This window comes from Zalophus californianus, chromosome 6 (assembly GCF_009762305.2).
Source record: "Zalophus californianus isolate mZalCal1 chromosome 6, mZalCal1.pri.v2, whole genome shotgun sequence".
Taxonomy (NCBI): Eukaryota; Metazoa; Chordata; class Mammalia; order Carnivora; family Otariidae; genus Zalophus; species Zalophus californianus.
Window position 1 is genome coordinate 90709805 of NC_045600.1, and position 23655 is coordinate 90733459.

Here is a 23655-nt window from a genome sequence, read left to right on the forward strand (position 1 = left end):
TCTCTCTGAATTTCTATGGCATATGCCAAAGGGCATACATATTAAGGACCAGTTTGGAACACTGCAGACAGGACCTTTCTGCCCTTTGTCAGTGTATATAGCCGGGCAGGCTGCTGAGCAGCTACTGGGGCAGCCCCCTGATTTGTGACCACAAGTGCCATTGACTCAGGGGCAGAAGGCTATTTATAATAGCATTTATCATTTTCTGTTTGGAAAATTGGAGCCCTGATGATTTCAGATCATGTGGCTGATGCAGCCTCATCCATTTCCATCTGCAGCAGGCAGGGTGGCGACAGAGCACTTCTGGAGACTCGGAAGTGAATATATTTACCCAGAAAGACTTCTAGCTTCTGCTTTCTGGAGACTGGCAGAATACTGAGGAAAATAAGCCCTTTGGCACAATTCCTATGGGTTTTGCAGCCAGTTAGAAACAACACTCAGTTTGCTTCAGGTTCAGTTTTGAAACCACAGCTTTCAGAAACTGTTCAAATGAGAAAGCATAAGAAAATATGTCTGGAAGTCCATTGAAGACCATAACGGCCCTGGTTGGTTTGAGTCCAGCACAATGGCAGAGCTTGGATCTTAGAGAATCACGTAGGACGGCACCCTGTTGTTTTCTAGACTATGCCCCGGATGGCTTTGATGCCCTGATGTTAGGATCTTCCAGAGATGCCTCAGCGACACCTCCTTTTTTATTTCAGCATCTTCCATGGGAAAGATAGTCTGATGTGACTGCATATCACAACTTACTTTTTTTTTTGTTTTTTCTTTCAAATCACTAAGTTGCAGAATGACCCTTTGCCAGCCTGGGAATTCAGGATTATCCTAGAATCTCCTAGAATCCCACAGTCAGAGAAACTTTTCAGCCTGGATGATAGGAGTCCAGACTCAGTTCAGCTACTGGGCTATAAGCTGAATGTCTGAGGGACAGCAGGAGATGAGTAATCTTTATTATTTGCAAGCATCTTGTTTTCTTCCTTAAACATCTATTTTCACTTGAAAAATAAACTTTAATTAATAAAACAGATGATGAAAAGGAATCAACTGAAAAAATCATTGAGGGGAAAATGAATTACTGGTGTGCCATAAATCTGATGTCCTAGAGGAGGGTTAATATTCTATTGATATTTTCCAGGAAGTAAAGTAGCTCATTTAGATGGAAAAAGGGGGACAAAATTGTGCTAAACTAATTATGGAGTTTTTAATCTGCTATAAATTTGGAGTAAATTTTATTAGGAAGAATTGGAAGTACATGTTAACTTTTATTATCAGGGTAAATTACATCTTTTAAAGATGGGGGACCCTTGTGCTTTGTGTAGGGCCTCTCACTTTGGTACAGATCTTAGGTTTGAAACTGTGCCTGGTTGATGGTTTGGGTTTCCATCCTGATCACACAGTTTGGCTAATGGTAAATTCTGAGTCCAGTCATTAGACCAGCTCCCAAAGGTGCAGGGAAGATGCATGTGGACCTGTAGAGGCCACTGCCCTTTTTGTGGAAAGGTCTGCATAACTTCCCATTAGAGATTAAACAGACAAACTGATCTAGAGTTTAATAACATGTTCTTTGTGGATAAATTTATTCAGCACAAATCTAGGCTGTCTGTTCTAGGGGACGGATTCTTTTATGTGGAATAGCCAAGCCTTAAGAACACACCTTAAACAGCCACTGGAGGAAGTCCTCACTTATATAAGATTTGCACTTTAAATTTGGATTTGACCTCATTTGGAGCCACCTTTTGACTCATAATGTTGATCATGCCTGTTGCCTCTTCTTGATCGCCTGCAAGCTTGCTGTATACAACTGCTTAATTGGTGACTTTATGGGATCAGGACTATATAGTGGGTTATTGTCAGCTCTCACCAAATAGTACTGCTAACTTTTACTGCTTGGAGCCAGAATCATGGCCTAGTTTTAGATACAATTAAATTCCCAGTCACCTTCTGAAACACTGTAAATTTCTTCATGTCCTAAAGTGTTTGGCCACACTGAACTACCTTCCCCCTCCCCCACAAAGAAACCCACACATATTCTCTTCTTAGAACTTGAGTAGGCTGTGTGTTCTCTCTACGCACCAGGCAAACCACTCTCATTTTCATTTACGGGTTCTAATGTGTGTTTTTTTTCTCATTGTTTTAGGAAGTTTGGGGCTCAAGGGTCACGACTCACCGGAGCAGGATGGGGAGGCTGCACAGTATCACTAGTACCTGCTGACAAGCTGACCAGCTTCCTAGCAAACGTGCTCGAAGCTTATTACCAGAGGAGCGACCGAAACGTAACATCTGAGAAGCAGAGTTTGTTTGCTACCAAACCTGGAGGCGGGGCTTTGGTTTTCCTTGAGGCCCAAACAATGTAGAAAATCTCAGAGAAACTATTTAGGGCATTTAGGAACTGGCAGAACTTCTTATGCCACAGTAAATTAATCCTCTTTCTGTTTTGTATTATGATGAACGGTTGCTATTATCAAGATGTATTTCCAAAGAAATGGTTGAAAGCTCTCTATGCTTCATAATGATTATTTTTCCATTTTAAAATATGTTTCTACCAATAAAAGCCAAAGTTATGCTTGGACAGTTCCCTTAAGAATGATTTACTGAGATTTACTGATTTCAGGATTTTTAAAGATGAATGATAAAAGACATTCAATACTGACCCCATGGATTGGCGTTGAATTAAACATACTGCTACAATTAAAAGGATACAATTGCATTGTATGCCATATTCTTAAACACAGTTCATTTCTGGTTTCTTTGGACTTTCCTCTTCTTCATAGCTGTCGTCTTCTGTTGATGATGATGATGAGAGTGATGCCAGAAACTCTTTCTTGGCTCGAGCTTCAGAATGCTATTAAAATAATACGTTATTAAAGATTCATAAATTTTCCCGGATACTTGAATGTGAGGTTACACCAATTATCAAGATGAGAAGAATCACTTTTTTTTTTTTAAAGCAAAGATGGATTTAGGCTCATTTACTTTTAAAAACTATGTGCTATCACATAAATAATCACTTTCAGTTCTTTTGGCCCTGAGCTTTCTCTATCACTTAATAGAGAAACTTAGATAAAAGACACTTTCCGTCTTTATCTCTATTCACACTGAAATGGAGAATTATCTGGATGATAATTCAGATAATTCAATTTGTTCATTGAATTTACTTTCTTCCCACTCTATGCCAACTTTTCTTAAAAGTTAAGATCTGATCTTAACTTATAACTTAACCGCTCTGATCCAGAAGGCATGTTTACCAGTCTAGGAAACCGCACCCGGGCCTGCAACCGCCTGTTGTGTGTCTAGCTGCTCTCGTATGTATATGTGGACCATGGTGTGCAGTGGAGGAGGGGTGTGCAGGCCTTTGGGTAAGAGTGGGTTCTGGGATTGGGCAGGGGTGTTGGTGAGTCCTGTATATGTTTATCAAAAGTGGTCAGGAAAAAAAAAAGTGGCCAGAAGTGTTTGTGGTGATGTGTAATGTGGTGATGGTAAGTGAATGGCTTTCTTGCAAGAGTGCCTTCCTGAATTATAGGAAGATTTAGACCAAAAAACATTTTGCTGATATTATCAGATAATTGAGGCAGCAGCAGTCTTATGGTATGAATTATCCAGAAAATTACCACAATTTTGTATTATTCTATGATTGTTTTGCTTGTTAATGTACAGCTTAAAGACTGGACATCATCATTTTGAATCTCAGTTTCAGAGAGGCTAAGGCAAAGCTGGTTCTAGTATTTCTCAAAGGACAGCAGTCATATAAAGTACTAGGAAACCCATTCTTCTAAAACAAACTCCTGGTGCATTTTCATTCTTTAAAGAAAGGTAAACACTTGAGAAAGCTTAAGTCAAATTTGTTGAAAGGATTTTGAGTTTTATAACATCCAATAATCCAAAATCTGAATTGATTTTAAATAATTCTTTGTTTTTGTTTTTTAAAATTTTTAAATTTATTTGTTTGAGAGAGAGCGAGAGACAGCGAGAGAGACAGCGAGCACAAGCTGGGGTGGGGGTGAGGACGGGCAGAAGGAGAGGGAGAAGTGAGGAATTCCGGGATCCCAGGATCATGACCGGAGTCAAAGGCTGACTCTTAACAGACTGAGCTATCCAGGCACCCCAGATTGCATTTCCTTGTTTTTAAATACCTTTCCATTTTCCACAGAAGATCTGTGGTTGGTACATAATTATTTAAAGATACCTGGATTACTGTAAAAAAAACCCAAACCCAAAAAACAAAAAATGTGGTACTTTCCATTGCTTTGCTATTCTATTTAAATTTTTCACCATGAGATTCCTTCTTGCAACAGGTGAGTAAAAATTTCCATTGTGCCCTCTGCTTTGGAGGACGCAGTTGTTCTGAGCCAGGGGTCTACTCTCTATTTGTCTCAATGTCTGGCTTGAAGAAAAGAACTGTTTTTCAATCAAATCATCACTGTTATTCTAGAAGTTGTGAGAGATCTCAAACTTTTCTGGGAAGGTTGGGGCTAGGACAACTGGAAAAAAGCTTCATGAAGAAGATGGAATTTGAGCAGGGCCCTAAAGGATGAGTAGAATTTGAAAGCTGGGGAGTAGGCGCTGCAGATGGGTGAGTATACGACTAGGAGCAAACGTGGGGTGTTCAGAAGGTTCAGGGGGGTGAGGAGTTTGCCCTGGGATACGGTGGAGAAGGTAGGTTATACTGGCTGGAGGTAGCTTTTGAAGAGCTCCAAGTCCAGCATTTAGAGGAGGGGTTACAAACCCAGCAGCCCACGGGCCACATCTGGTCTGCAGATACATTTAGTTTGGCCCCCAGAGTATTGACAAATGTGGGGTTCTAATCAGGAATTCTACAGAAGAACCTGGATTCCTGATGGTGGAAGATCTGCTTCTCCGCTGGCCTCCACTCCTGGGAGGTGGGGGGTGTGAACTAGAGCTGCGGTATAGCTTTGTTTGGATGAGGCGTGGGCCCTTCGGTGTGCTACAGGTTTCCACAACCTGTACCTTCCCTGACACTCAGGCCGTGTACCACGTACCTGCTGAGGTCACTTGCCTTCCACCAGCACACTGGCACAGTGGTTTTCTTATACCTCAGAAATAATTGTACCCATGTCTGTAGTAGTAGTGAAGGGAGACCAAGAAGAATGGGAGAAAGAATTTTTTTTGTGTAGAAGTGAAGAATAGTCCTATTTGTTTAATATTAAATACCCAAGTGTTTTACTCCCTTCTCTCACCTTTTGGCTCAGATGGGAATTTGATTAGATTATTTAACCTCGGCTTTTGACATCACAGCAGTAACCAATGAGGATCGTTCTAGAGACACGCTAAAAATAAAAAGCTCTCTCCTGTTTCTGACCTCACATTTCCCAACCCCCACACTTATTGCACCTTTTTCTCTACATGTTTTTGCCTGCTGGAAGGGACGAAGAAACTTCAGATTTAACAGAACTGCCCAGAAGTTAAGGAGGAGCATGAGGAGGGGACAGAGAAAACTGGAAAGACGGAGCAGGCTCCTTTCTTCTCTTCCTCTCTCTCATTTGAGTCCTGTTTAGAACCTTCTAATTTCTGCAGGGACCACTCAGCTAACACGGTCATTAGAATCCAATATGTTTTTTGCTGAAATAACAGAACATAAAATATGACTTCACACACTGATAATTTTCTATTAGTTTGAAATTTTGACCACATTTGGAGGTTTTCAGGTGCATAAACTGCCCATGGTCAGAAGCAAGGGATGAGGGTAAGTGGGCATGAGGTTGTCACTACTATGAAAAACAGATTATCTTAAATGTACACGTGGATGTAAATGACAATAGTGTATTCTACCTTGCCACTGTGACTTGGATGTGAAACCATATATTGCTTATTAAATGTCCAGTCCATATAAGAGAAGCTACAGAGAGAATTCTCAATTATCTAAAAAGGAAACATACCAGTTTATGGAGGAAATTCTCGAAGTCATTCTTAACTTCGTAAGGTTTTTTGGTAGCCTTTGCCTGGAGTCTAATCAAAAAATTAAAAAAAAAAAGTCAGTAGCCAAACCAATTGTTTTTATACTGACACCAACTAAGAGCTAACATTTACACAAAATTTAATATGTTGGGCATTTACCAGCAGTTTACATATATTCATTCAATTGTCCTTACAACAATCTTATCAAGTTGGTACTACTATTATCCAGTATTATAAATGAGGAAAAAGGCTCAGATAGGTTAATTAACCTGCCCAGAGTCCTATAGCTAGCAAGTAATACAGGATTTGAACCCAAGCAGTGTGACTCGAGCCTTCAATTCAACCACCGGAGTGAAGCATTCTCTTCAGTGAGGAGAGTGAGCACAGAATTTGCTGAACTGATTTCGCTTGCCCGGCTCTGGTGCAGACTTTAAGGAGTGTCCATGCGGACAGAAGAGTACAAGGGGCCGGCAGGGGAAAGATCTGGGGAGAAAGAGACGGACAAGGCTGGAAGCTCGGGGACGCAGGAATCCAGGAATCTATCCTGATTTTTGTCACCGAGTACTCATTCAAGAAATATTTAGGAAGGAGTTGGAGAGCTGAATTCAGGTGGCAGCAGAAAACTTTCCAGAGATCTGTGGATGAGGGGAGAGGCAGGGGTAGGCAAAAGCTAGGATGGGTAATAACTGGGGATGAGGGAGAAACATTAGCAAGAGAAACAAAAATGAAAAAAAAGGATGTATGGCTATTAATTTCACTGGCAATTTTCAAGTGAGACATTTTAAAATTATTTTTCCTCCATGGAATTTGTAGGAAGTAAACATTTCTGAAAATTCCAAATATACGTTGCTAAAGCATAAAGTTTAGATTAGCCACCCTGCAAGGCTGCCTCTCTCGGTTTCTTTAGCATTTAGTGTCGGGCACCCCTCAGGGTGCAATAGGCCTAGCTCTTAAGGGCCTCCTGCGTTAGTGCTCTGCCACCCACAAATGCCCCTCGCTCATTTTCTGCTTTATCTCTGCCCATTTCATCTCCTCCACTGGCTTTTCCCCTCACTTAGGATTACCCTCTGGGGCTCTCCTCTCTGGTTTTTCTCAAATCTGGCTCTCCCAGTCTGGGTCTCTTTCTCATAGTCCTATTTAAACACACTCCAAAATATTCCTGATGCCCTTTCTCGGTAACACCCTCTTAGAATCTCCTTGAGATGAACTCTGGTTCATCTCACTTTGTTAAAATAAAGCCATCTTCTGACTCACCCTTTTAATTTACAGTGCCCCTCTTGTCTTTTTTAAAATAACAGTGTTATTGACATATGTATCATACCATAAAATTCACCCTTTTAAAGTGTACAATTCAGTGGCTGTAACCACCACCACTACCTAACCCCCATCTTTCTGCTTACCTTTCCTTTCCTCTCCATGAGTATCTCTTTTTTGAAGATTACAGAGAGAAATGTGTATGCTGTGCCTATAGATTTAACAGGCACATGAGATTTATATATATGAATATTTTCCCTTTATTTTCTCTAACAATGTCCCATTGCATGAAACATATTTGAGTGCTTCTTGCAAATTGCTCTGACTGTCCTACATTCTTCTGTTACATCCTCAGTGATGAGAAATCCTGTCCCATATAGATTTAATTTGGGGGAACTTGTAAAAGTCACCTGGAACTAGATCTCTTTCTTTCTTTTCTTTCTTTCTTTCTTTCTTTCTTTCTTTCTTTCTTTCTTTCTTTCTTTCTTTCTTTCTTTCTTTCTTTCTTTCTTTCTTTCTTCTTTCTTTCTTTCTTTCTTTTTCTTTCTTTCTTTCTTTCTCTTTCTTTCTTTCTTTCTTTCTTTTCCTTTCTTTTTCTTTCTTTCTTTCTTTCATTCTTTCTTTTTCTTTCTTTTCTTTCTTTTTTCTTTCTTTTTCTTTTCTTTCTTTCTTTCTTTCTTTCTTTCTTTCTTTCTTTCTTTCTTTCTTTCTTTCTTTCTTTCTTTCTTTCTTTCTTTCTTTCTTTCTTTCTTTCTTTCTTTCTTTCTTTCTTTCGCTTTTTCTTTCTCTCTCTCTCTTCCTTCCTTCCTTCCTTCCTTTTTTTCTTTTTTGAGAGAGAGAGTGTGGGGGCAGGGGAAATGGAAAGGGGCAGAAGGAGGAGGAGAGAGAATCCCAAGTAGGCTCCATGTCCAGCATGGGGCCCGATGTGGAGCTTGATCTCAAGACCCTGAGATCATGATCTGAGCTGAAACCAAGAGTCGGGGACACTTAACTGACTGGAGCCATCCAGGCTCCCCTGGAATCAGATTTTATGTGGGCATTCTGAAGGGGAAATTTGGGTGATATTTGGTAAAAAGTGAGATAATATTCTAAAGTAATGGATTGGATTTTCTCATGTGACTGGGAAACTAACTTTTAAATTTTTATTTTATTTATTTTTAAAAATTTTATTTTTAAGTAATCTCTACACCCAATGTGGGGCTCAAACTCACAACCCCAAAATCAAAAGTTGCATGTTTCACTGACTGAGCCAGCTAGGAGCCCAGAAACTAGTTTTGTTTTTTTTTTTAAACTGAAGTATAGCATCTGTATAATGTTACATTAGATTCAGGTGTACAACATAGTGATTTGACAGCTCTATAGGAAACTAGCTTTTTAAGTTCCAAAATAGTAATTAGAAGATGAATGGCACACAGCTTGTTGTCTTGCAAGGCGCCCGTCTGAAGGGCTGTGCTCATCTGACACATTCTTGTGCATGTGGGCATGCTAGAAGTAGGTTAGTCTCAGTACTTTATAGTTTTCCTTTTTATACTCTAATTTGTAAAATAAACAAATTAAATGTGCCCAAAAAGTGTTTGTGTGTGTAGGGGCAGAAAGGGAACAAAGAACTAGCCCAAGGGAGACCAGCTAAATAGGTTGTTTTTCTAGTTTACATCTTCCCTAGGGCAGGGCAGGGTTACAGGTTTATTTATTTTTTATTTGTTATTTATTTATTATTTATTTATTTATTTATTTATTTATTTATTTATTTATTTATTTATAAAAAGCCTTCAGCTTAAGTCCTAAAGCTGAAGAGTTAAAGGAGATGATGATGATGTTTAGCAATTAATTAAATTAGCAGAGTAGGTGGTTCTGTGGACAAAGAAGGTCAAAATGTTATTCCAGGTGGACTGTTGAGTAGAAAATCTCTTTGCAGATATCTGAGTTTATGTATGTTTACATAATAAACCCATTGTAGTTTTATGTAACACATTTGTTCAATTAAAATGTTTTATGGTTTTTTAAAACAGATTTTTAATTTATTTTTTAAAAGATTTTATTTATTTATTTGACAGCACAGCAGGGGGAGCAGGAGAGGGAGAAGCAGACTCCCTGCTGAGCAGGGAGCCCGATGTGGGGCTCGATCCCAGGACCCCAGGATCATGACCCGAGCTGAAGGCAGCTGCTTAACTGACTGAGCCACCTGGGTGCCCCTAGATTATTTATTTATTTGAGAGAATGAGAGAATGAGTGGGAGGGAGAGGGAGAGAGAATCTGAAGCAAACTCTGCCCTGAGCTCAGAGCCCGACATGGGGCTCAATCCCACAACCGCGAGATCATGACCTGAGCCAAAACCAAGAGTCAGAAGCTTAACTGACTGAGCCACCCAGGCGCCCCTCAGTTAAAATGTTTTTAATCACTACAAAGTTGAATAAGGAACAAACCTGTCAAGCTCCTTGTCAATTCTTTCCTGCCGCTGTTTTAGGAGTTTTATTTCTTCATTAATTCTGTGCTTTTCTCTATAAAAATCAAAATTTCAAATTACATTTTAAAATAAAGCAGGATTTCTAATTGGGAAAGAATAAATTAACAATTCTCTGACTTCATGTCAGTGAAAGTCCTTTACAAACCCAATTCTTCAGCATCCCCTCCCTACACACTACTTGGTGTGAGGAATCCCCCAGAACATCCCCTCCTATAAATACATACCAAAGACATCACCCGTGATTCCTGGGTATGGTTTGGACTCCGCCTTGCTGCTTCCATAGGGGCCCTCTCACCAAGTGTCCATACCCGTTCTTCCAACCAGGCACAGGAAACCTAAGGGCTGTGTGTGCGTGGGCATGTGTGCTGGGGTTTGGGGGGGCTAGAGGAAGGTGGGAGGGGAATGGGCACCCTTGGAAAGCAGAGGCTCAAACTTTTGTCCTGCCTGCTGGATAAGACCTTCCTGGCTGTTCTTCCATTTCCCTCTCTTTGCTGTATTTGATTGTGCTTTCCTCAATGCCGCCCCAACTGCCACTCCAGCTCCGGGGAACTCATGCTGCAAACACACCTTTCTGTTCTTCCAGGGCTCTTTTTAAATAAACAGAACTCCAGTCTCTAGTCCCTGGAGCTCTCTTCTGGGCTTTCCATGCTGGGGCGCATCCCCCCAACCACAGCGCAGCAAGGCTTGCTTTCTTCCTTCAGTCCCTGACACCTGCCATGGCTCCACGGCTCCAACATGCATCCTTGACACTTACCAGAAAAGAATCTCCAAGTCTGTTAGACACTCAGAAGTGACTCTCCTCACTGGTAAAATAAGGAGCTCACTGTAGATGAATTCTATGATTACTTCCAGCTCAAAAAGAGTTTGTGATTTTCTATTTAACAAGAGTATGGCACCAACTTACATCCGAAATTCCTTTTGGTTCCTTGCAAATTGTCTTTTTGCCTCTTTTATAACATCACGGTAAGTTGGAGCAGGTGGTGTGATTGGCTTATGGTCAAGGAAAGATTTTTAATTAGGAACATTTGGGAGAGGAGGACAGTACCCATCGCAGGGGGACTGAGAGGGCCGTCTGGCCTGGGCTTCCCAGTCAGGAAGGGTCTCAATTGTGGACATGAATAGGACGTCCAGAGTTACACTGAGAGGACTGAAAGAAGACAGTACCCATTGGATCACGTTAAACTTGTGTCCCATTATCTGGACTACACCACCCACAGTGCACTAGTTTCATAAATTCTGTAACTCCCTTTTTTTGTGGTGGTGTGTGTGTGTAAGTGCTTTGTGTGTATGTGTGTGTGTACATTAAAAGCAGCAATTGGTTAAATGTAAATATTTAAAATGTACCAACATTTCTGTAACCCTATTTAGGCATTTTTTCATTTCTCCATATACTGAAAACCTCAAGGTCTCCTGACTTCTCTGAAAGGCTGTGGAGGTGACTGGCAGTATATGTTGGTTGCCTTGGGCTGGTGGCTGCTAAGAACTGCAGGGAAGAAAGATGATAAGTAGAAGGTGTCATTGTGCTGTGAATGAGCCCGGGGCTCTTGTCCCATCTGTTTCTGATACAGCCTGTGGTTGTGCTCCTAACCCTGGTCTTAAACCCACATTCGCGTCGGACAAAGCAGACACTTCCCTTCAGAGACAGCAATTGGCAAATGACTCCAGGAGGCAGCCCTCAGCTTGTGTTAAAAGAAGACCTGAGCCTCACTGGTAAACTGGGAGCTCTTAAACCTCTGTAATCACCGAGATCCAGGGGATGAGACTGTCCTTGTATGACCCCCGCTCCCCCTCCTGAAGCACATTTCAATATTACCTCTATCTTTCTTGGAATGCAAATTTAGAGTCTACTTTAAAGCTGTCCTTGATGCTCATTTTAATCTTATTTATCTGACATAAGAAAGTTAGGAGAAGCCACGGGACCACATAGGTACTTAACTTTATGACCTTAACTTCCTCAGTACTGTATCTCAGTTGAGGTAACCAGAGGAAAAACATGAACCACTCCACAACAAAGATGCTCCCAATAAGCTTGAATAAAATTTATGTCTTTCCTATGGAGCTCTAAACTATTCAGGATTTATCTTCAATCACGTATAACTTGAACATCAAGGCCTTAGAACCAAGGAAAATAACACCTGATTTTCTGTGCACTCCAGACCACTTTCTCAGCAATGCCAGAAGAGATACATTCTCTGGGCTGGTCCCAGAACCTTTTAAGCAGGTTTTTACCAACCATCATTGACTGTGGAGGAAAGCAATGTTGACAGCAGAACATACTCCATCCTACCAACCACGGAATTTGAGAGGGTCTGGGTGACTATATTACTCTAAAATGGATCAAAATTCTCTGAAATAAATTTTAGAGAAGACTATTTATTGATACATTCCAAATTTATTTTTCCCCTTAATCATATCTGGGTTTTAGAATAAAGTTTTCCTTAAAGAAAGAGATGAGCCTGACTTCACTGTTTAATGTCACAGTGGCATATGGTTCCTGAACTTATGATAAAATGAACAGTTGATTTGCACTATGTAGGTGAAAATCAAATCAGTGCCTTGATAGCACCTGGCACCCCCATGAGGCAGACCAATAGTGACAATTGCAGGTATTCAGGACAAATAATCATTATTAACTCCAAGGACTCATTCAAGATACAGCCTTCTTCCGGGCAGCATGAGGCAAAATTGGGAAGTCAAAGAAGTGTGCGTCTTCAGTGTCCTTTACTCATCTTCTCTCTTGGTGCTTTTCTTTCAGGACCCTCTAGCTCTTCCTCTCTCCTTGGCCATTTCCCAAAGATTATAGAGAGAGTGCCATCCTGGAGGTTGAGCTCTGGTTCTGGCACCGTGCTCAGCACTCTCCATCTAGTACCATGGTAGCCATGGTAGTTAACCAGGCTGGCCCTCCTTTTCCTTGTCTGTAAAGTGTGGGGGTTTGGTTAGATGGTCACATGGCTCCTGTCCTATTCTGATTTTCTATGAGATAGAATATGAGCCTATATAAGTTCAGAAGTTCAGACCCATCAGTAAGGTAATGGCAAAACACTTTGAGAGTGTGGGATGGAATCTGAGATTTTGCAAAGGAATGAGGGGGAGTTTGTTTACTAATAGGATATGGGGGCTGGATGAGAGGGAGGAGGAGAGATCAAATGTGGCTAGGATAATGGTGGAGTCATTTTACAGAGACGGGGAAGTCTCAATTTGAAGGATGTATTACAGAGGATGAGAGTGTATTTTAATAATGGGCATGTTCAATTAGAAACTCTCAGTAAATGCAGATAGAGATCAATGGGAACAGATGTGAAGACGGGGACTCCCTTCAAAGGTGATGGTTGAAACAATGAGAATGAATGAGACTCTGAGGGAGAATGCAGACAGAAAAGAAAGGAAAAGAAAGGACCTTGAGAAAGATGAGATATTAGGGATCAGTAGTAGAAGGAGGGCAGGAGCCAGGAACTGGTATAACACAGTGTCACATTCCAAAGAAGGAGCTATTTAAGAAGCATCATCAAGGAAGTCATAAAGGTCAATTTTGAAAACCAATAAAGGGCCACCTAATTGGGCAATACCATTACGCATTCAGAAATTACTTTCTGAGCACCTGTTATGTGCCAGGCACTCATAGGACCCTAGAGATTGAGCAGTGAACAAGATCCGCAAGGTTTCCACTCTCATATGGCTCATATTCTAGAGCTTATACACTTTCCAGAAGCCATTCACCACAGAGAAGTCAAGGCATACTCAAATAAATCCCCTGCCTAAAGGCATAAGAAGCAAAGCAATTGATTATTTTAAATAGAGGTAGCTACTGTAAAGGCAGTAAAATCGTGTATGAGCAGAGAGTAGCTGGGAATGTGTATGCAGGGTACAGCATTAGCCCGAGAAGGCCTGAATATCAGGTAGAAAAGGGAGCTGTCTATCACATTTGAGTAGGAGAAAGGGCAAGAGTGAGTGTGGGCAAAGTGGTAGGAGATGAAATCAGAGAGCTAGGTAGAGCTGGATCTTCTAAGGGGCTTTGTAACCCTTGAGACATGCAGAGGAAGCTGCTGGAAGCCTTTAAGCAAGGGACTTATTTGAATTATGCCTTGACTATGTGACAAATGGCTTGTGAAAAGTGGAGAAAAAGGGCAGCTCTTCGGAGGCTCTTTCCATAGCTGAGGCGAGAGGGGTTGTGCTGCTTGGACTAGGGTGGTCATGGTGGAAAGGGAGAGAAGTGGACAGTTTCAAGATATGCTTTAAAGGTGGAGTTGATAGAACTCACGGGGTTATTTTAAAATAGGTGTCCTGAAGATGGGAATCATATTATAAACACTGGAATTTCTAGCAAAACAATTTTGGGCGTCAAGCCTGGCAGTTGGCATTGACAGTTTGGGGCAGAGAGTCCTGCCTGGTGGCCAGCCCTTAAAGTATTTCGAGTCTAATCAATGCCTGCACAGAAGGCTGACAGTGCACTTCTCTCCTAACAGTTAAACACGTGGGCCCAGGAAAGCATTGTATCAGCTTGTCCAGTTAGCCTACTTCTTGATTAGTCTATCAAACACCGTGGTTAACTCAGAAACCTCAAAGATACTGTATTTGAGGCAGTGGTGGTGGGGGGGCAATAACTGGAAATGGAGTGGAGAAAAAAGAAGTTAACATTTGTTGGATATCCAACATAGGCCATGCACTGCAACGGGGTCTGTACAGTATCTCTAGAATTCTGCTTGAGGCTCTTGCGACTGGTGTCTTTGCTTCCGGGAAAGTAGTTCTGCCCCACAAAGTCCTATTTGTTGCCTGGCAGAGGACATCCCAGGAATCCTCCTCCTCATCGGAGCTTCATTTTGCACTGGATTTCTGTTTTCAGTGTGCTGCTTTTTTTATTTTTAAGGATTTGTTTATTTAAGAGAGAGAGAGCACGTGCACATGGGTGGGGGAGAGGGAAAGAGGGAGAGAATCTCAAGCAGACTCCCCGCTGAGCACGGAGCCTGATGTGGGGGGCTCAGTCTCGCCACCCTGAGATCATGACCTGAGCCAAAATCAAGAGTCGGACGCTTAACCAACTGAGCCACCCGGGCGCCCCAAGTTTTCAGTGTGTTTCTGAGGACAGTGTGTCTTACTCTGGGAAAGACATTTCATAGTAATGTAGGTTATATTCAAACAGTAGCTGTGATCGAATAGTCAATGTATCAACTGGAATTTCTTGTTTTCAACCGATTGTTCTGCAACTTATGGTCAGAAACACAGCATTGTCTTCAGGAATTATAGACATTCATGAATTCTGATCACACTGTACAAATTACCTTGTCTTCAGGGATCTTCTAAATGACATTACTGGAATTAAGTGTCTACATGAACTACAGTTTTCTCTTGATATGAATCAAGTCTGAATGGTAAAATTCCAAAATAAAACTTCCTTAAGCTGGGTCCAAGTTACTTTCAAACTTTGGCTTTCAGATTTCATTCTGCGTAAGTAACATTTTTGACTATTCAGAAAATGATAACTTTAGGGACAGATTAGTCCTCAAATCTAAAAGGGAAGTAGTGGAAGCCTCACTTTAAATAATTAAAGCAGAGAAAAACTAAACCTCACAAAATCTACTCATTTTGACAAATGTTTCAGCAAGACTCTAACAATGTTACTGTGGTAGTCGTTTCTCAAAGTCATTATGCTGTACACAATGCCATATGGCAATTATATCTCAATAAAATTAAAAAATATTACAAAGAATACTATAGCAGCATTAATGTAAGCAAAAGAAAAGAAAAAAATTCTCCCATAATTCCACTTTCCAAAAAATAAAACTATTTTCATTTTTCTATGTGCCTTTCCATCTGTCATATACAAATATATATTTTATGTTATTGTTATAATGGCATGGTTACTCTCTTTACCCAACTATCACAATTTTTCCATGCATCCAGGTTTTGTAGTCATTATTTTAATGTTTGCAAAAGATTTCAGAGTGTTTGTACCAGAGGGGCTCTACTGCCCTGATGCAAAAATTTCTCCTCTCTTCCCCAATTGTGTTTTCCAGGATGACATCCCCCTCCATGCCTCCCCACCTTCAGGTCTTGCAAGGGAGGCCTGTGTCTCTCCAAACTCAAATCTCTGAGTTCTGGGAAAAGATAACCTTGTTCTTGCTCAGCTTTGGATGGGTGTAATGCTCATGGTCAAAAAAAAGAGGTTGTGGTCCTGTTCATTACATAAGCAAGAAGCCTGCATTTTCAGTTATGCCAGATTTCCACCTTAGTTTTTTTTTGCCCTTTGCCTGTCCAGACTGTGATGAAGTCCAGCAGCTTTGGAGGAGAAGGCTTAGCAATCTTCCCGAAACAAAGAATACCTGAAGAGATCAGGCTACTTTTAACATCTGTCTTACTCTCCCCACTACATCTAGTGACTGAAACTCTAAGATCTTCTCCTGAGTAAAAATCACAGAAAGTTAATTATTTAAGCATTCTTCTTATAGAATGATTAGCACAACTAATGATATGCTTCTCCTGAAGTGTACCTGGTCTTGAGCTGCTGAAATTTAATTTGCATGCAGCTATTTCCTGGTAATATTTAATTTCTCTCTCAGAGGGCCCATTAGAATTGCAAAGATTTTATCCTTCTACAAAGTTATATTGTGCTCTTGAGTATGGTTCCCACGATGAAGCATTTATGAATGAGATGGTGCTTGTCACTCTGAACTAATTGGATTTTCTCCCTTGAACATTCATTAAATACTATTGGTATTAAGACAAAACTGTATTTTATTTCTTATAAATTATTAATTTTGAACATATGTCATTATTAAAATGAACTTGGGTATACATTCTTCATAAAGTCATTCTCATTGCCCACAAAAGTTGGTCACAGTATTTGTGTTGTGTAATGAGGTTCTGGGCTGTATGATGTTGCTACTAAGATCTTAGCATTTTCTTGCACTGTTCAGTCGTGATGGTTTTTAGCAGACTTCTGTTAATGTCTGTTAATGAATATCCTAAGTTTTATTCTCATCGGATACATAAAGTCATCAATTTTCCCCAACTGTAGAAAATTAGAGTACTTACAGCTTACAAATTATGAAGAATGGCTATATTTTATTCCTTGGGGATGACTGTGCAACATGTTTTCCAAATGCACTGTCTGAGCTGACCTCACACTGTTTTCTCATGCAATGCTACAGGGAGTTTACTTGGCAAGCCACTAAATGGAGAAGAAGCCATTTGGGTACAAATAAAATAGTCCTCTTCTGGGACTTCACAACAGTTGCGGTTGGCATAGGACACACAAAACCTGGAGACATCCTAGAGGGCTCAATTCAGACCCTGGGGGCCTTGATCTCCCTTTAGAAACCGAGTATTAGTGGAACAAGGGACCTTAGAAATTGCAGAGTCCAAATTGATTATAATATAGATGAAGAAACTAAGGCTTCTAGAAAGGAAGTACCTTGCCGTGGAGAAGTCGGGCATGTGTGAGACTCAGGAAAAGAATGTCCCGGGGCAAATTTTGCTTCTATCTGCCAAAGGTATTGTCCTAGGATGAAGCTGCAGGAGGCTTTGCTATCTACCCCATATCCCTTAGATATATTCCTCAGAGTATTTTTAGAATTGTTAATGAGATTACCAGGCTTAAGGCCAAATAAAAGGAATCTAGGCAGCAAACGGTGGCCACAATCTCCTCCTTTATACGCCAGAATTCATTTAATTCTTAATCCTAAAAGCTAAATTCTTAAAATAACTTAGCATGTGGCCCAAACTGATCATAGAACAGTTATCTTCTGCTTACCGTTTACCTTTGCTTACACTTCAAATATTTTAATGTCAGATTCGCAAGAGTGTCAAACATCTACAATACAGCCATATATCCAGAAATTTTTTTGAAAAAGTTATTACTGACCCCATATGCCTTATTCTATGGGAGACAGTGCCACTGTTAGATTCTATATGGCCTAGTATTAAGGGTAAAATAGGGGTTTTAGTAACTTTCATTATTTAATACATCATTAGAAGTTTTGCAGCATAGCTTAGAAAATTGAGGGAATAAGGCTACCAGAAATATTAACACAGATTTAACGAAAAGCCTTCAACAAACTTGCCGGGGCTTTTGCTAGGCTTGGAGACATAAAGATGAGTAAGACCTGGTGTTTGATTTACAGGAATAATGAGTAGGAAAGAGAACTAACACCAGGCAGTTTTTCAAGTAGAAGACAGAAGAGCTATAAAAAATAGGCATAAAGACTATAAAAATCTTGCATTCTGTTCTGCTTTAGGGCAGAGCTGTCTCCAATTGGATGAGGGTGCTCCCCCGTGCTGCTACAGCATCTTTGGCAGGATTCTGTGACTGATGACACGGTTTCCTGTCTTTGCTGTTGGACTGCTTAGCACCCTCGTATGAGTACCATCTGGTATGGAAGGGGTGTTAGGGAGGTGTTTATTGTTCTTGGCCTCCTGAGCAAGCATTCTTACTGATATTTCAGTGTAGCTGAATCATAGGCTTCATCTTGAGAAGCCTAGCCATCATCATCAAGTTAATTATTTTTTTGCTATATTGTTTAAGATATTGGGGAATTATATCTTCAAGGAAAATTTTCATTAAAATGCTTAACATAAATTTTGGTGCTTTAGATGGTCGGCTCCAGTTACCTGGAAAATTCAGTTATGGCAACAGTTCACACTCCCTGATAAGACTGAATAAAGAAGTTGTTGATTTATAGAGATTCCATTATTTTTATAATTTATGCCCTTGAACAGAGACAGCTCCAAGAGTTGTTTGGAGAGAATTTAGCCATCCCCATTATTTCCATCAACCCCTCCTCCATTCACAAAGCTCTTCCAAATAAGCATACAAACTGTGGATTTGCAAATACAGCACCTTATTTGTCACGGGATTGAATATCTAAGCCCCTCCTATAAAGATAGAAATTCTAGAGACCCTACTCCCCCGAGACGGGCCAAATTGGATTATTAGTAACAAAACAGACAAATACATGTGAGATAACCAGCAAAAGAGCCAATTTATTTGTTCTTAAATACACAGACTTCAGCTCTAAGCTAGGATAGGGTTTCTACTTTCGGAAATCCTGGAGCACCTCTCAGAGTCACTCAGAGCCATAAACTGGCAGTGATTTTTATGGGGTGAATACAAAGTAACAGTGTGGATTTTGTCTACTTTCTCCTTTGCCTGCCCACCTTCTAGGAGGAGAAATGGGTTAGGTGAACACAAAATTATAATCTAGTCAATTTTTATATTTAATTGAGATATGGCTTTTTAGTCTTAAATTCTAAGCACTCAAAAAGCTATGGCTTGGGGCGCCTGGGTGGCTCAGTCGTTAAGCGTCTGCCTTCAGCTCAGGTCATGATCCCAGGGTCCTGGGATGGAGCCCCGCATCAGGCTCCCTGCAGGGAGCCTGCTTCTCTCTCTCCCACTGCCCCGCTTGTGTTCCCTCTCTCACTGTGTCTCTCTTTGTCAAATAAATAAAATCTTAAAAAAAAAAAGCTATGGCTTTTCTACCTGATTTTTTTAATTGACCAGTAACATATATAGCAAGGATATCCATTTTTTTTCCCAAATGGTTGAAATCACTTAAACTGTTTGAAAATGAAATTTTCTTCTCTTACTTGGGCTTTACCACATTCATACTAAGTTATAAAAAGCCAAAATCTTAATTCATACTAACTCTCCAGGATGCAAATCCCTCCTGCTCCACAACCCCCGCCCCCCTTAATTTTCCACTGAACCATGTTTATAATCTAAAATCCCAATTGTGGCTAAAAAATGGATACAACCCATTTCCTGGAACCTGATTACCTAAGGCACTAAAGTGTTCTATTTATTTCATTAGTTAGTTTAATAACAAGTTTGCTGAATTGTGGTTTGTGTCGTGTGCATTTTATTAAAAAGAAGGAAAAGAAAAACCTTAAAGAGAAAGAACTTAAATGGAGTAAGAAAAAAGAGCTGGATCTTACAAGCAATTTTGTAATTGTCTTTGGTTCAAGGTGGCTGCAAAATGCTTACAATACACATACACGTACTTAACTCATGTAAAACAAAACCCCTTTGTTCTTCAAGTTCTTAAAAAAATAGTATGATGTTCATTTTCTACCCCACCCCACCCCCTTTTTTTTCACTTGGCCTACACTCTTAACTGGCAGGGTTTGCAGAAGGAGGAAACTTAGCAACCTACTCAACAAAGTTTAGAATAGCTTCAATTAAAAGTCATCTAAAAATAAAAATAAAACCTCCTTTTCTCTTCTGAGAGCAAAATTTAAATACTTGTATCATTTATCCTACTAAGTTCTATGATGTTTTTCTGCTTATAAAGTGCTCTCTTCAATAACTCAGATATATTTTTTAAAATATAAAATCTGGTCCTTTAAGGAGTCCTTGAGAGCCTAGCAGGAGAATTACTTACAAGTTTATTCTAGTAACTGATATAAACTAACATCAATGAGAATTAAGTAAAGGGAGTCCATGGATCAAATATCTGACCATCAAAAGGCAATCACAGAATTTTATACAGATCTAGGTTATTTATAAAGTTCTTGACCTGGGGGCTTGTACAGAGAGTGATAAGCTTTCTTCTACAGATCAAAGCCATGAGGAACGGTACAAAATACTGCATGATGCTAAAAGTAGTTATCTCTGAGCAAAACCAAAAATTAAACAAAGCTAGGATAAAAGGGAAAAAATCCAACCAAAAAAAGCAAAATATGAGAGGAAATTAACTTTGTTGGTAATTTTGTTGGATGGATGAATAATGAGTGGCTGAATAAATAATATGTAATCTTAAGCCACTGAACTTCTAAAATTAGAAGGTTGCAAGTGGCAAGGCAAAAGGAAGTTCTGTACGTGCCGGCTGTCTGATATCCCAAGGTGACATCTCAAGTTCTGTGAAGAGATTAAACTTTCCTTCTTACTCAAGACAGTGCTGTCCATAGAACATTTTTGTTATGATGGAAATGTTCAATATCTGCACTGTCCAACAGTCACAGATAGTCAATACTTGAAATGAGTCAGTGTACCTGAAGAACTGTATTTTTACTTATACTTAATTTAATTAATTAATTTTTTAAAAGATTCATTTATCCCAGAGAGGGGGGAAGGGCAGAGAGAGAGGGAGAGAGAATCTCGAGCAGACTCCCTGCTGAGCATGGAACCTGACGTGGGGCTCAATCTCACAGCCCTGAGATCATGACCTGAGTGGAAACCAACAGTTGGACACTTAAACAACTGAGCCACCCAGGTGCCCCATTAACTTTATTAATTCAAATATAGGTTTTTTGTTTTTTTTTTGAGTAAAGCAATAGAAGTTTATTAAGTGAAGATACAGAAAAAGCTCTCAAAGAGTGAGAGGGGTCCCGACAGGGTTGCCAATGAGAGCCTTTAGTGTTGGTCTTTTATAGAAAGCTAACCAGGGAACTTAAATCCTTTTTACATTTCTAATGATAACACCTTCAATGGCTTACTTCCTTTTTAGGGGCTGGTTATTCTTTGTAGTTAAGTTTAAATAGCCACACATGGTGAGTGGCTAACATACTGGACAGTGCAGTTCTAAAATTATGAAAAACATAATAAATATCTAACTCTATGTACATATGTCTGTTTTTTAAATCTTGCTCTAAATAGTATATATTATTACTTTATGTAATATTGTAAAATACTATTAAATAGATCACGTACTAATCTTGGTTTTCTAACTATATGTTTATCTAGTCAAAACTACTCAGTTTGTTAACTTTTACTTGGAGAAGTTATCAAGGTATAAGAACAGTGAACAAAAGAAAACCACCCTTTATGGGCTAGTTCCACAAAACTGAGTATATATAATAAGAACCAATGGTCCATCTTTTTGAGGACACTCACTCTGCTAAGTGAAATAAGTCAGAGAAAGACAAATACTGTGTCATATCACTTATACATATAATCTGACAAAGCTGAACTCAGAGAGTAGAATGGTGGTTACAAGGGGCAGGGAGGTGGGGGAAATGGGGAGATGTTGGTCAAAGATTACAAACTGCTGGTTAGAAGAAGAGTAAGATCTGGGGATCTAATGTAGAGCATGGTGATTATAGTTAATAATACTGTGTTATATACTTGAAAGTTGCTAAGAAAATAAACCTGAAATTTTGTCACAAAAAAAAAAAGAACCAATGGTCCATCTTTGAAAATAAATTATCTTCAGAATGCCCCTAAGGGCACTGTGACTTGCCTTTTTCAGAGTATATCTGATATACAGAGTCTCATCGTGATAATTCTTGCAACTTTTCCCTTACATAATTCCTTTTTTCTTTGTTTTTCTAAAAAGACTTTATTGATTTATTTGAGAGAGAGAAGAAGAGCATGAGCAGGGGGAGGGGCAGAGGGAGAGGGAGACAAGCAGACTCCCCGCTGAGCAGGGAGTCGGACACGACTCAATCCCAGGACCCTGAGATCATGACCTGAGCCAAAGGCAGATGCTCAACCGACTGAGCCACCCAGGTGCCCCTGCTTTATATAATTCCCAAGACTTCGACAACTTCTCTCTTATTTGCTTCAGGGTGAGTATGTCTTTTCCTTTCCTAACAATATTCTCTAGGATTTGGGAGCCAAAGACACAGTGAGCTGACTTGCCCCTTACTGTAACCCTTGATGGTTGTCAAATTGACATTGATAGGTGCCTCTTTTGTTTCAGCACATTTCTATGCTTCTGGCTCCATTCTTTGACTCCATTTTCCCCAATTCTACTCCCTCCTTTCTTTTTCACCCTTCTGGTGGGATTTCCCCAAGTCTTAATACTGGAGTATGCAGACAGATACATGGCATTGTAGAAAGGAAGCAGACTCACCTTTGGTACTCATTTCATGGAAGAGAACAACACGGGGAATCTTCTTTCCATTTTCTTCCAGCTAAGCCTCTGTTCAAGATACCCTTGTTCAATACTTAAGTACTTCATGTATACTTCAATTGTTGCTCTGATTGCTTCCAGAATAAGCAAAAAATTACCCATTTCTCTGAAGATTGCATACTTTTCCAGACAAAGGAAGTGTGCTTTCTTGGACATTTAAAGGTGTCATCTTTCTTAAAGGCCACTGTGCTGCAGCTTTTAGACATTGAGGATGGGGAAGAACAGAAATTGTTCAGGTAAGCATGGGAGGAATGCTAGAAAAAGGCTGTATCTTGGGTAAAGCCAACAAGCTTGTGGACAAGGTCATCCATTAGACAATAAGTTATCTGACAACAGAGATGGATAGTCAACTCTTCATCACATAGCATAGCACCTAGCACATATATTTTCTTGTTAAACAAGACATAAGAAAGAATCTGGAGTCTGGAACCGGGTAATGAAGGCATATTCAAGTAACTGGACAGAATCAGACACTTAAGCAAGATTTGAAGTATCTAGAAAATAATAATTAGAGTAGACAGCACATCTAGAATCCAAAACAAGGATTAGGGCAGGAGAGGAAAGCCAGGCAAGGGGAAAGAGTAGAGATAAATAGGTGAAAAGGAGAGATTGCTGATAGACACATCCTAATCTACTGCATGAAACAGGTCTGCCTACATGCATCACATTTCCCCTAAAAAGCATGTTGTCAAGGCCATTATGTACTAGTAGGCACTTATATGTTGCACAATTCTTACACAGATCACAAGATTTTGAGTTTTAAATGTCTTCTAAACAAAGCAAAAATGACTACCAAATATGGGATTGTTTGTCTAATTCAGCATTTAATCCCTCCTCCTTCTAGATCATGGTAAGGTCCTTCCTTAGGAAGAAATAACTCTAGAAGATGTGGGAAACCATCTGGCCAATTCTGCTCAAACTCTTGCAGCAGGAAGCTCCATTTCATGGTAGCAAACGAGACCCAAGGTACGATGCTGAATTTTTTAAAAATGTAATTCCCATACATTTCTTTTTCTTTGCTTCCATTTCATTGACTATTGGGGATCTGAAAGAAAAACAGTGAGCAATCAATGGATTGTTTTTTGCTTTAATGGTAAGAACTGAAACCAACATTGTTCCCCCTGTGTTAAGTAATACTGGGAAGAAACATACTACCCCAGGTGGGTCTTTTGGAAGCAG

General features: G+C 39.9%; 2 protein-coding genes and 1 long non-coding RNA gene across 7 annotated transcripts in view; 2 read left to right on the plus strand and 1 right to left on the minus strand.

The window, feature by feature from the left end:
• GALK2 (galactokinase 2) overlaps window positions 1-2712 on the plus strand; it is a 132889-nt gene extending 130177 nt beyond the window's left edge. For 4 of the 5 annotated variants that reach the window (XM_027569734.2, XM_027569736.2, XM_027569737.2 and 1 more), the window contains one exon: window positions 2138-2697. In XM_027569734.2, coding sequence (XP_027425535.2) covers window positions 2138-2354 — 217 coding nt within the window. In that variant the 3' untranslated portion in view covers window positions 2355-2697. Of the gene's footprint in view, window positions 1-2137 lie in introns of all 5 variants that reach the window. The other variant, XM_027569735.2, reaches the window with a different exon arrangement.
• FAM227B (family with sequence similarity 227 member B) overlaps window positions 2700-23655 on the minus strand; it is a 233428-nt gene continuing 212472 nt past the window's right edge. Inside the window, exons 14-17 of the mRNA XM_027569742.2 lie at window positions 10536-10611; window positions 9591-9665; window positions 5895-5964; window positions 2700-2842 (exon numbers count right to left, since the gene is read on the minus strand). Coding sequence (XP_027425543.2) covers window positions 2723-2842; window positions 5895-5964; window positions 9591-9665; window positions 10536-10611 — 341 coding nt within the window. The 3' untranslated portion in view covers window positions 2700-2722. The remainder of the gene's footprint in view (window positions 2843-5894; window positions 5965-9590; window positions 9666-10535; window positions 10612-23655) is intronic.
• LOC113908966 overlaps window positions 23273-23655 on the plus strand; it is a 51713-nt gene continuing 51330 nt past the window's right edge. The window contains exon 1 of the long non-coding RNA XR_003515656.2: window positions 23273-23442. This is a non-coding gene — a long non-coding RNA (uncharacterized LOC113908966). The remainder of the gene's footprint in view (window positions 23443-23655) is intronic.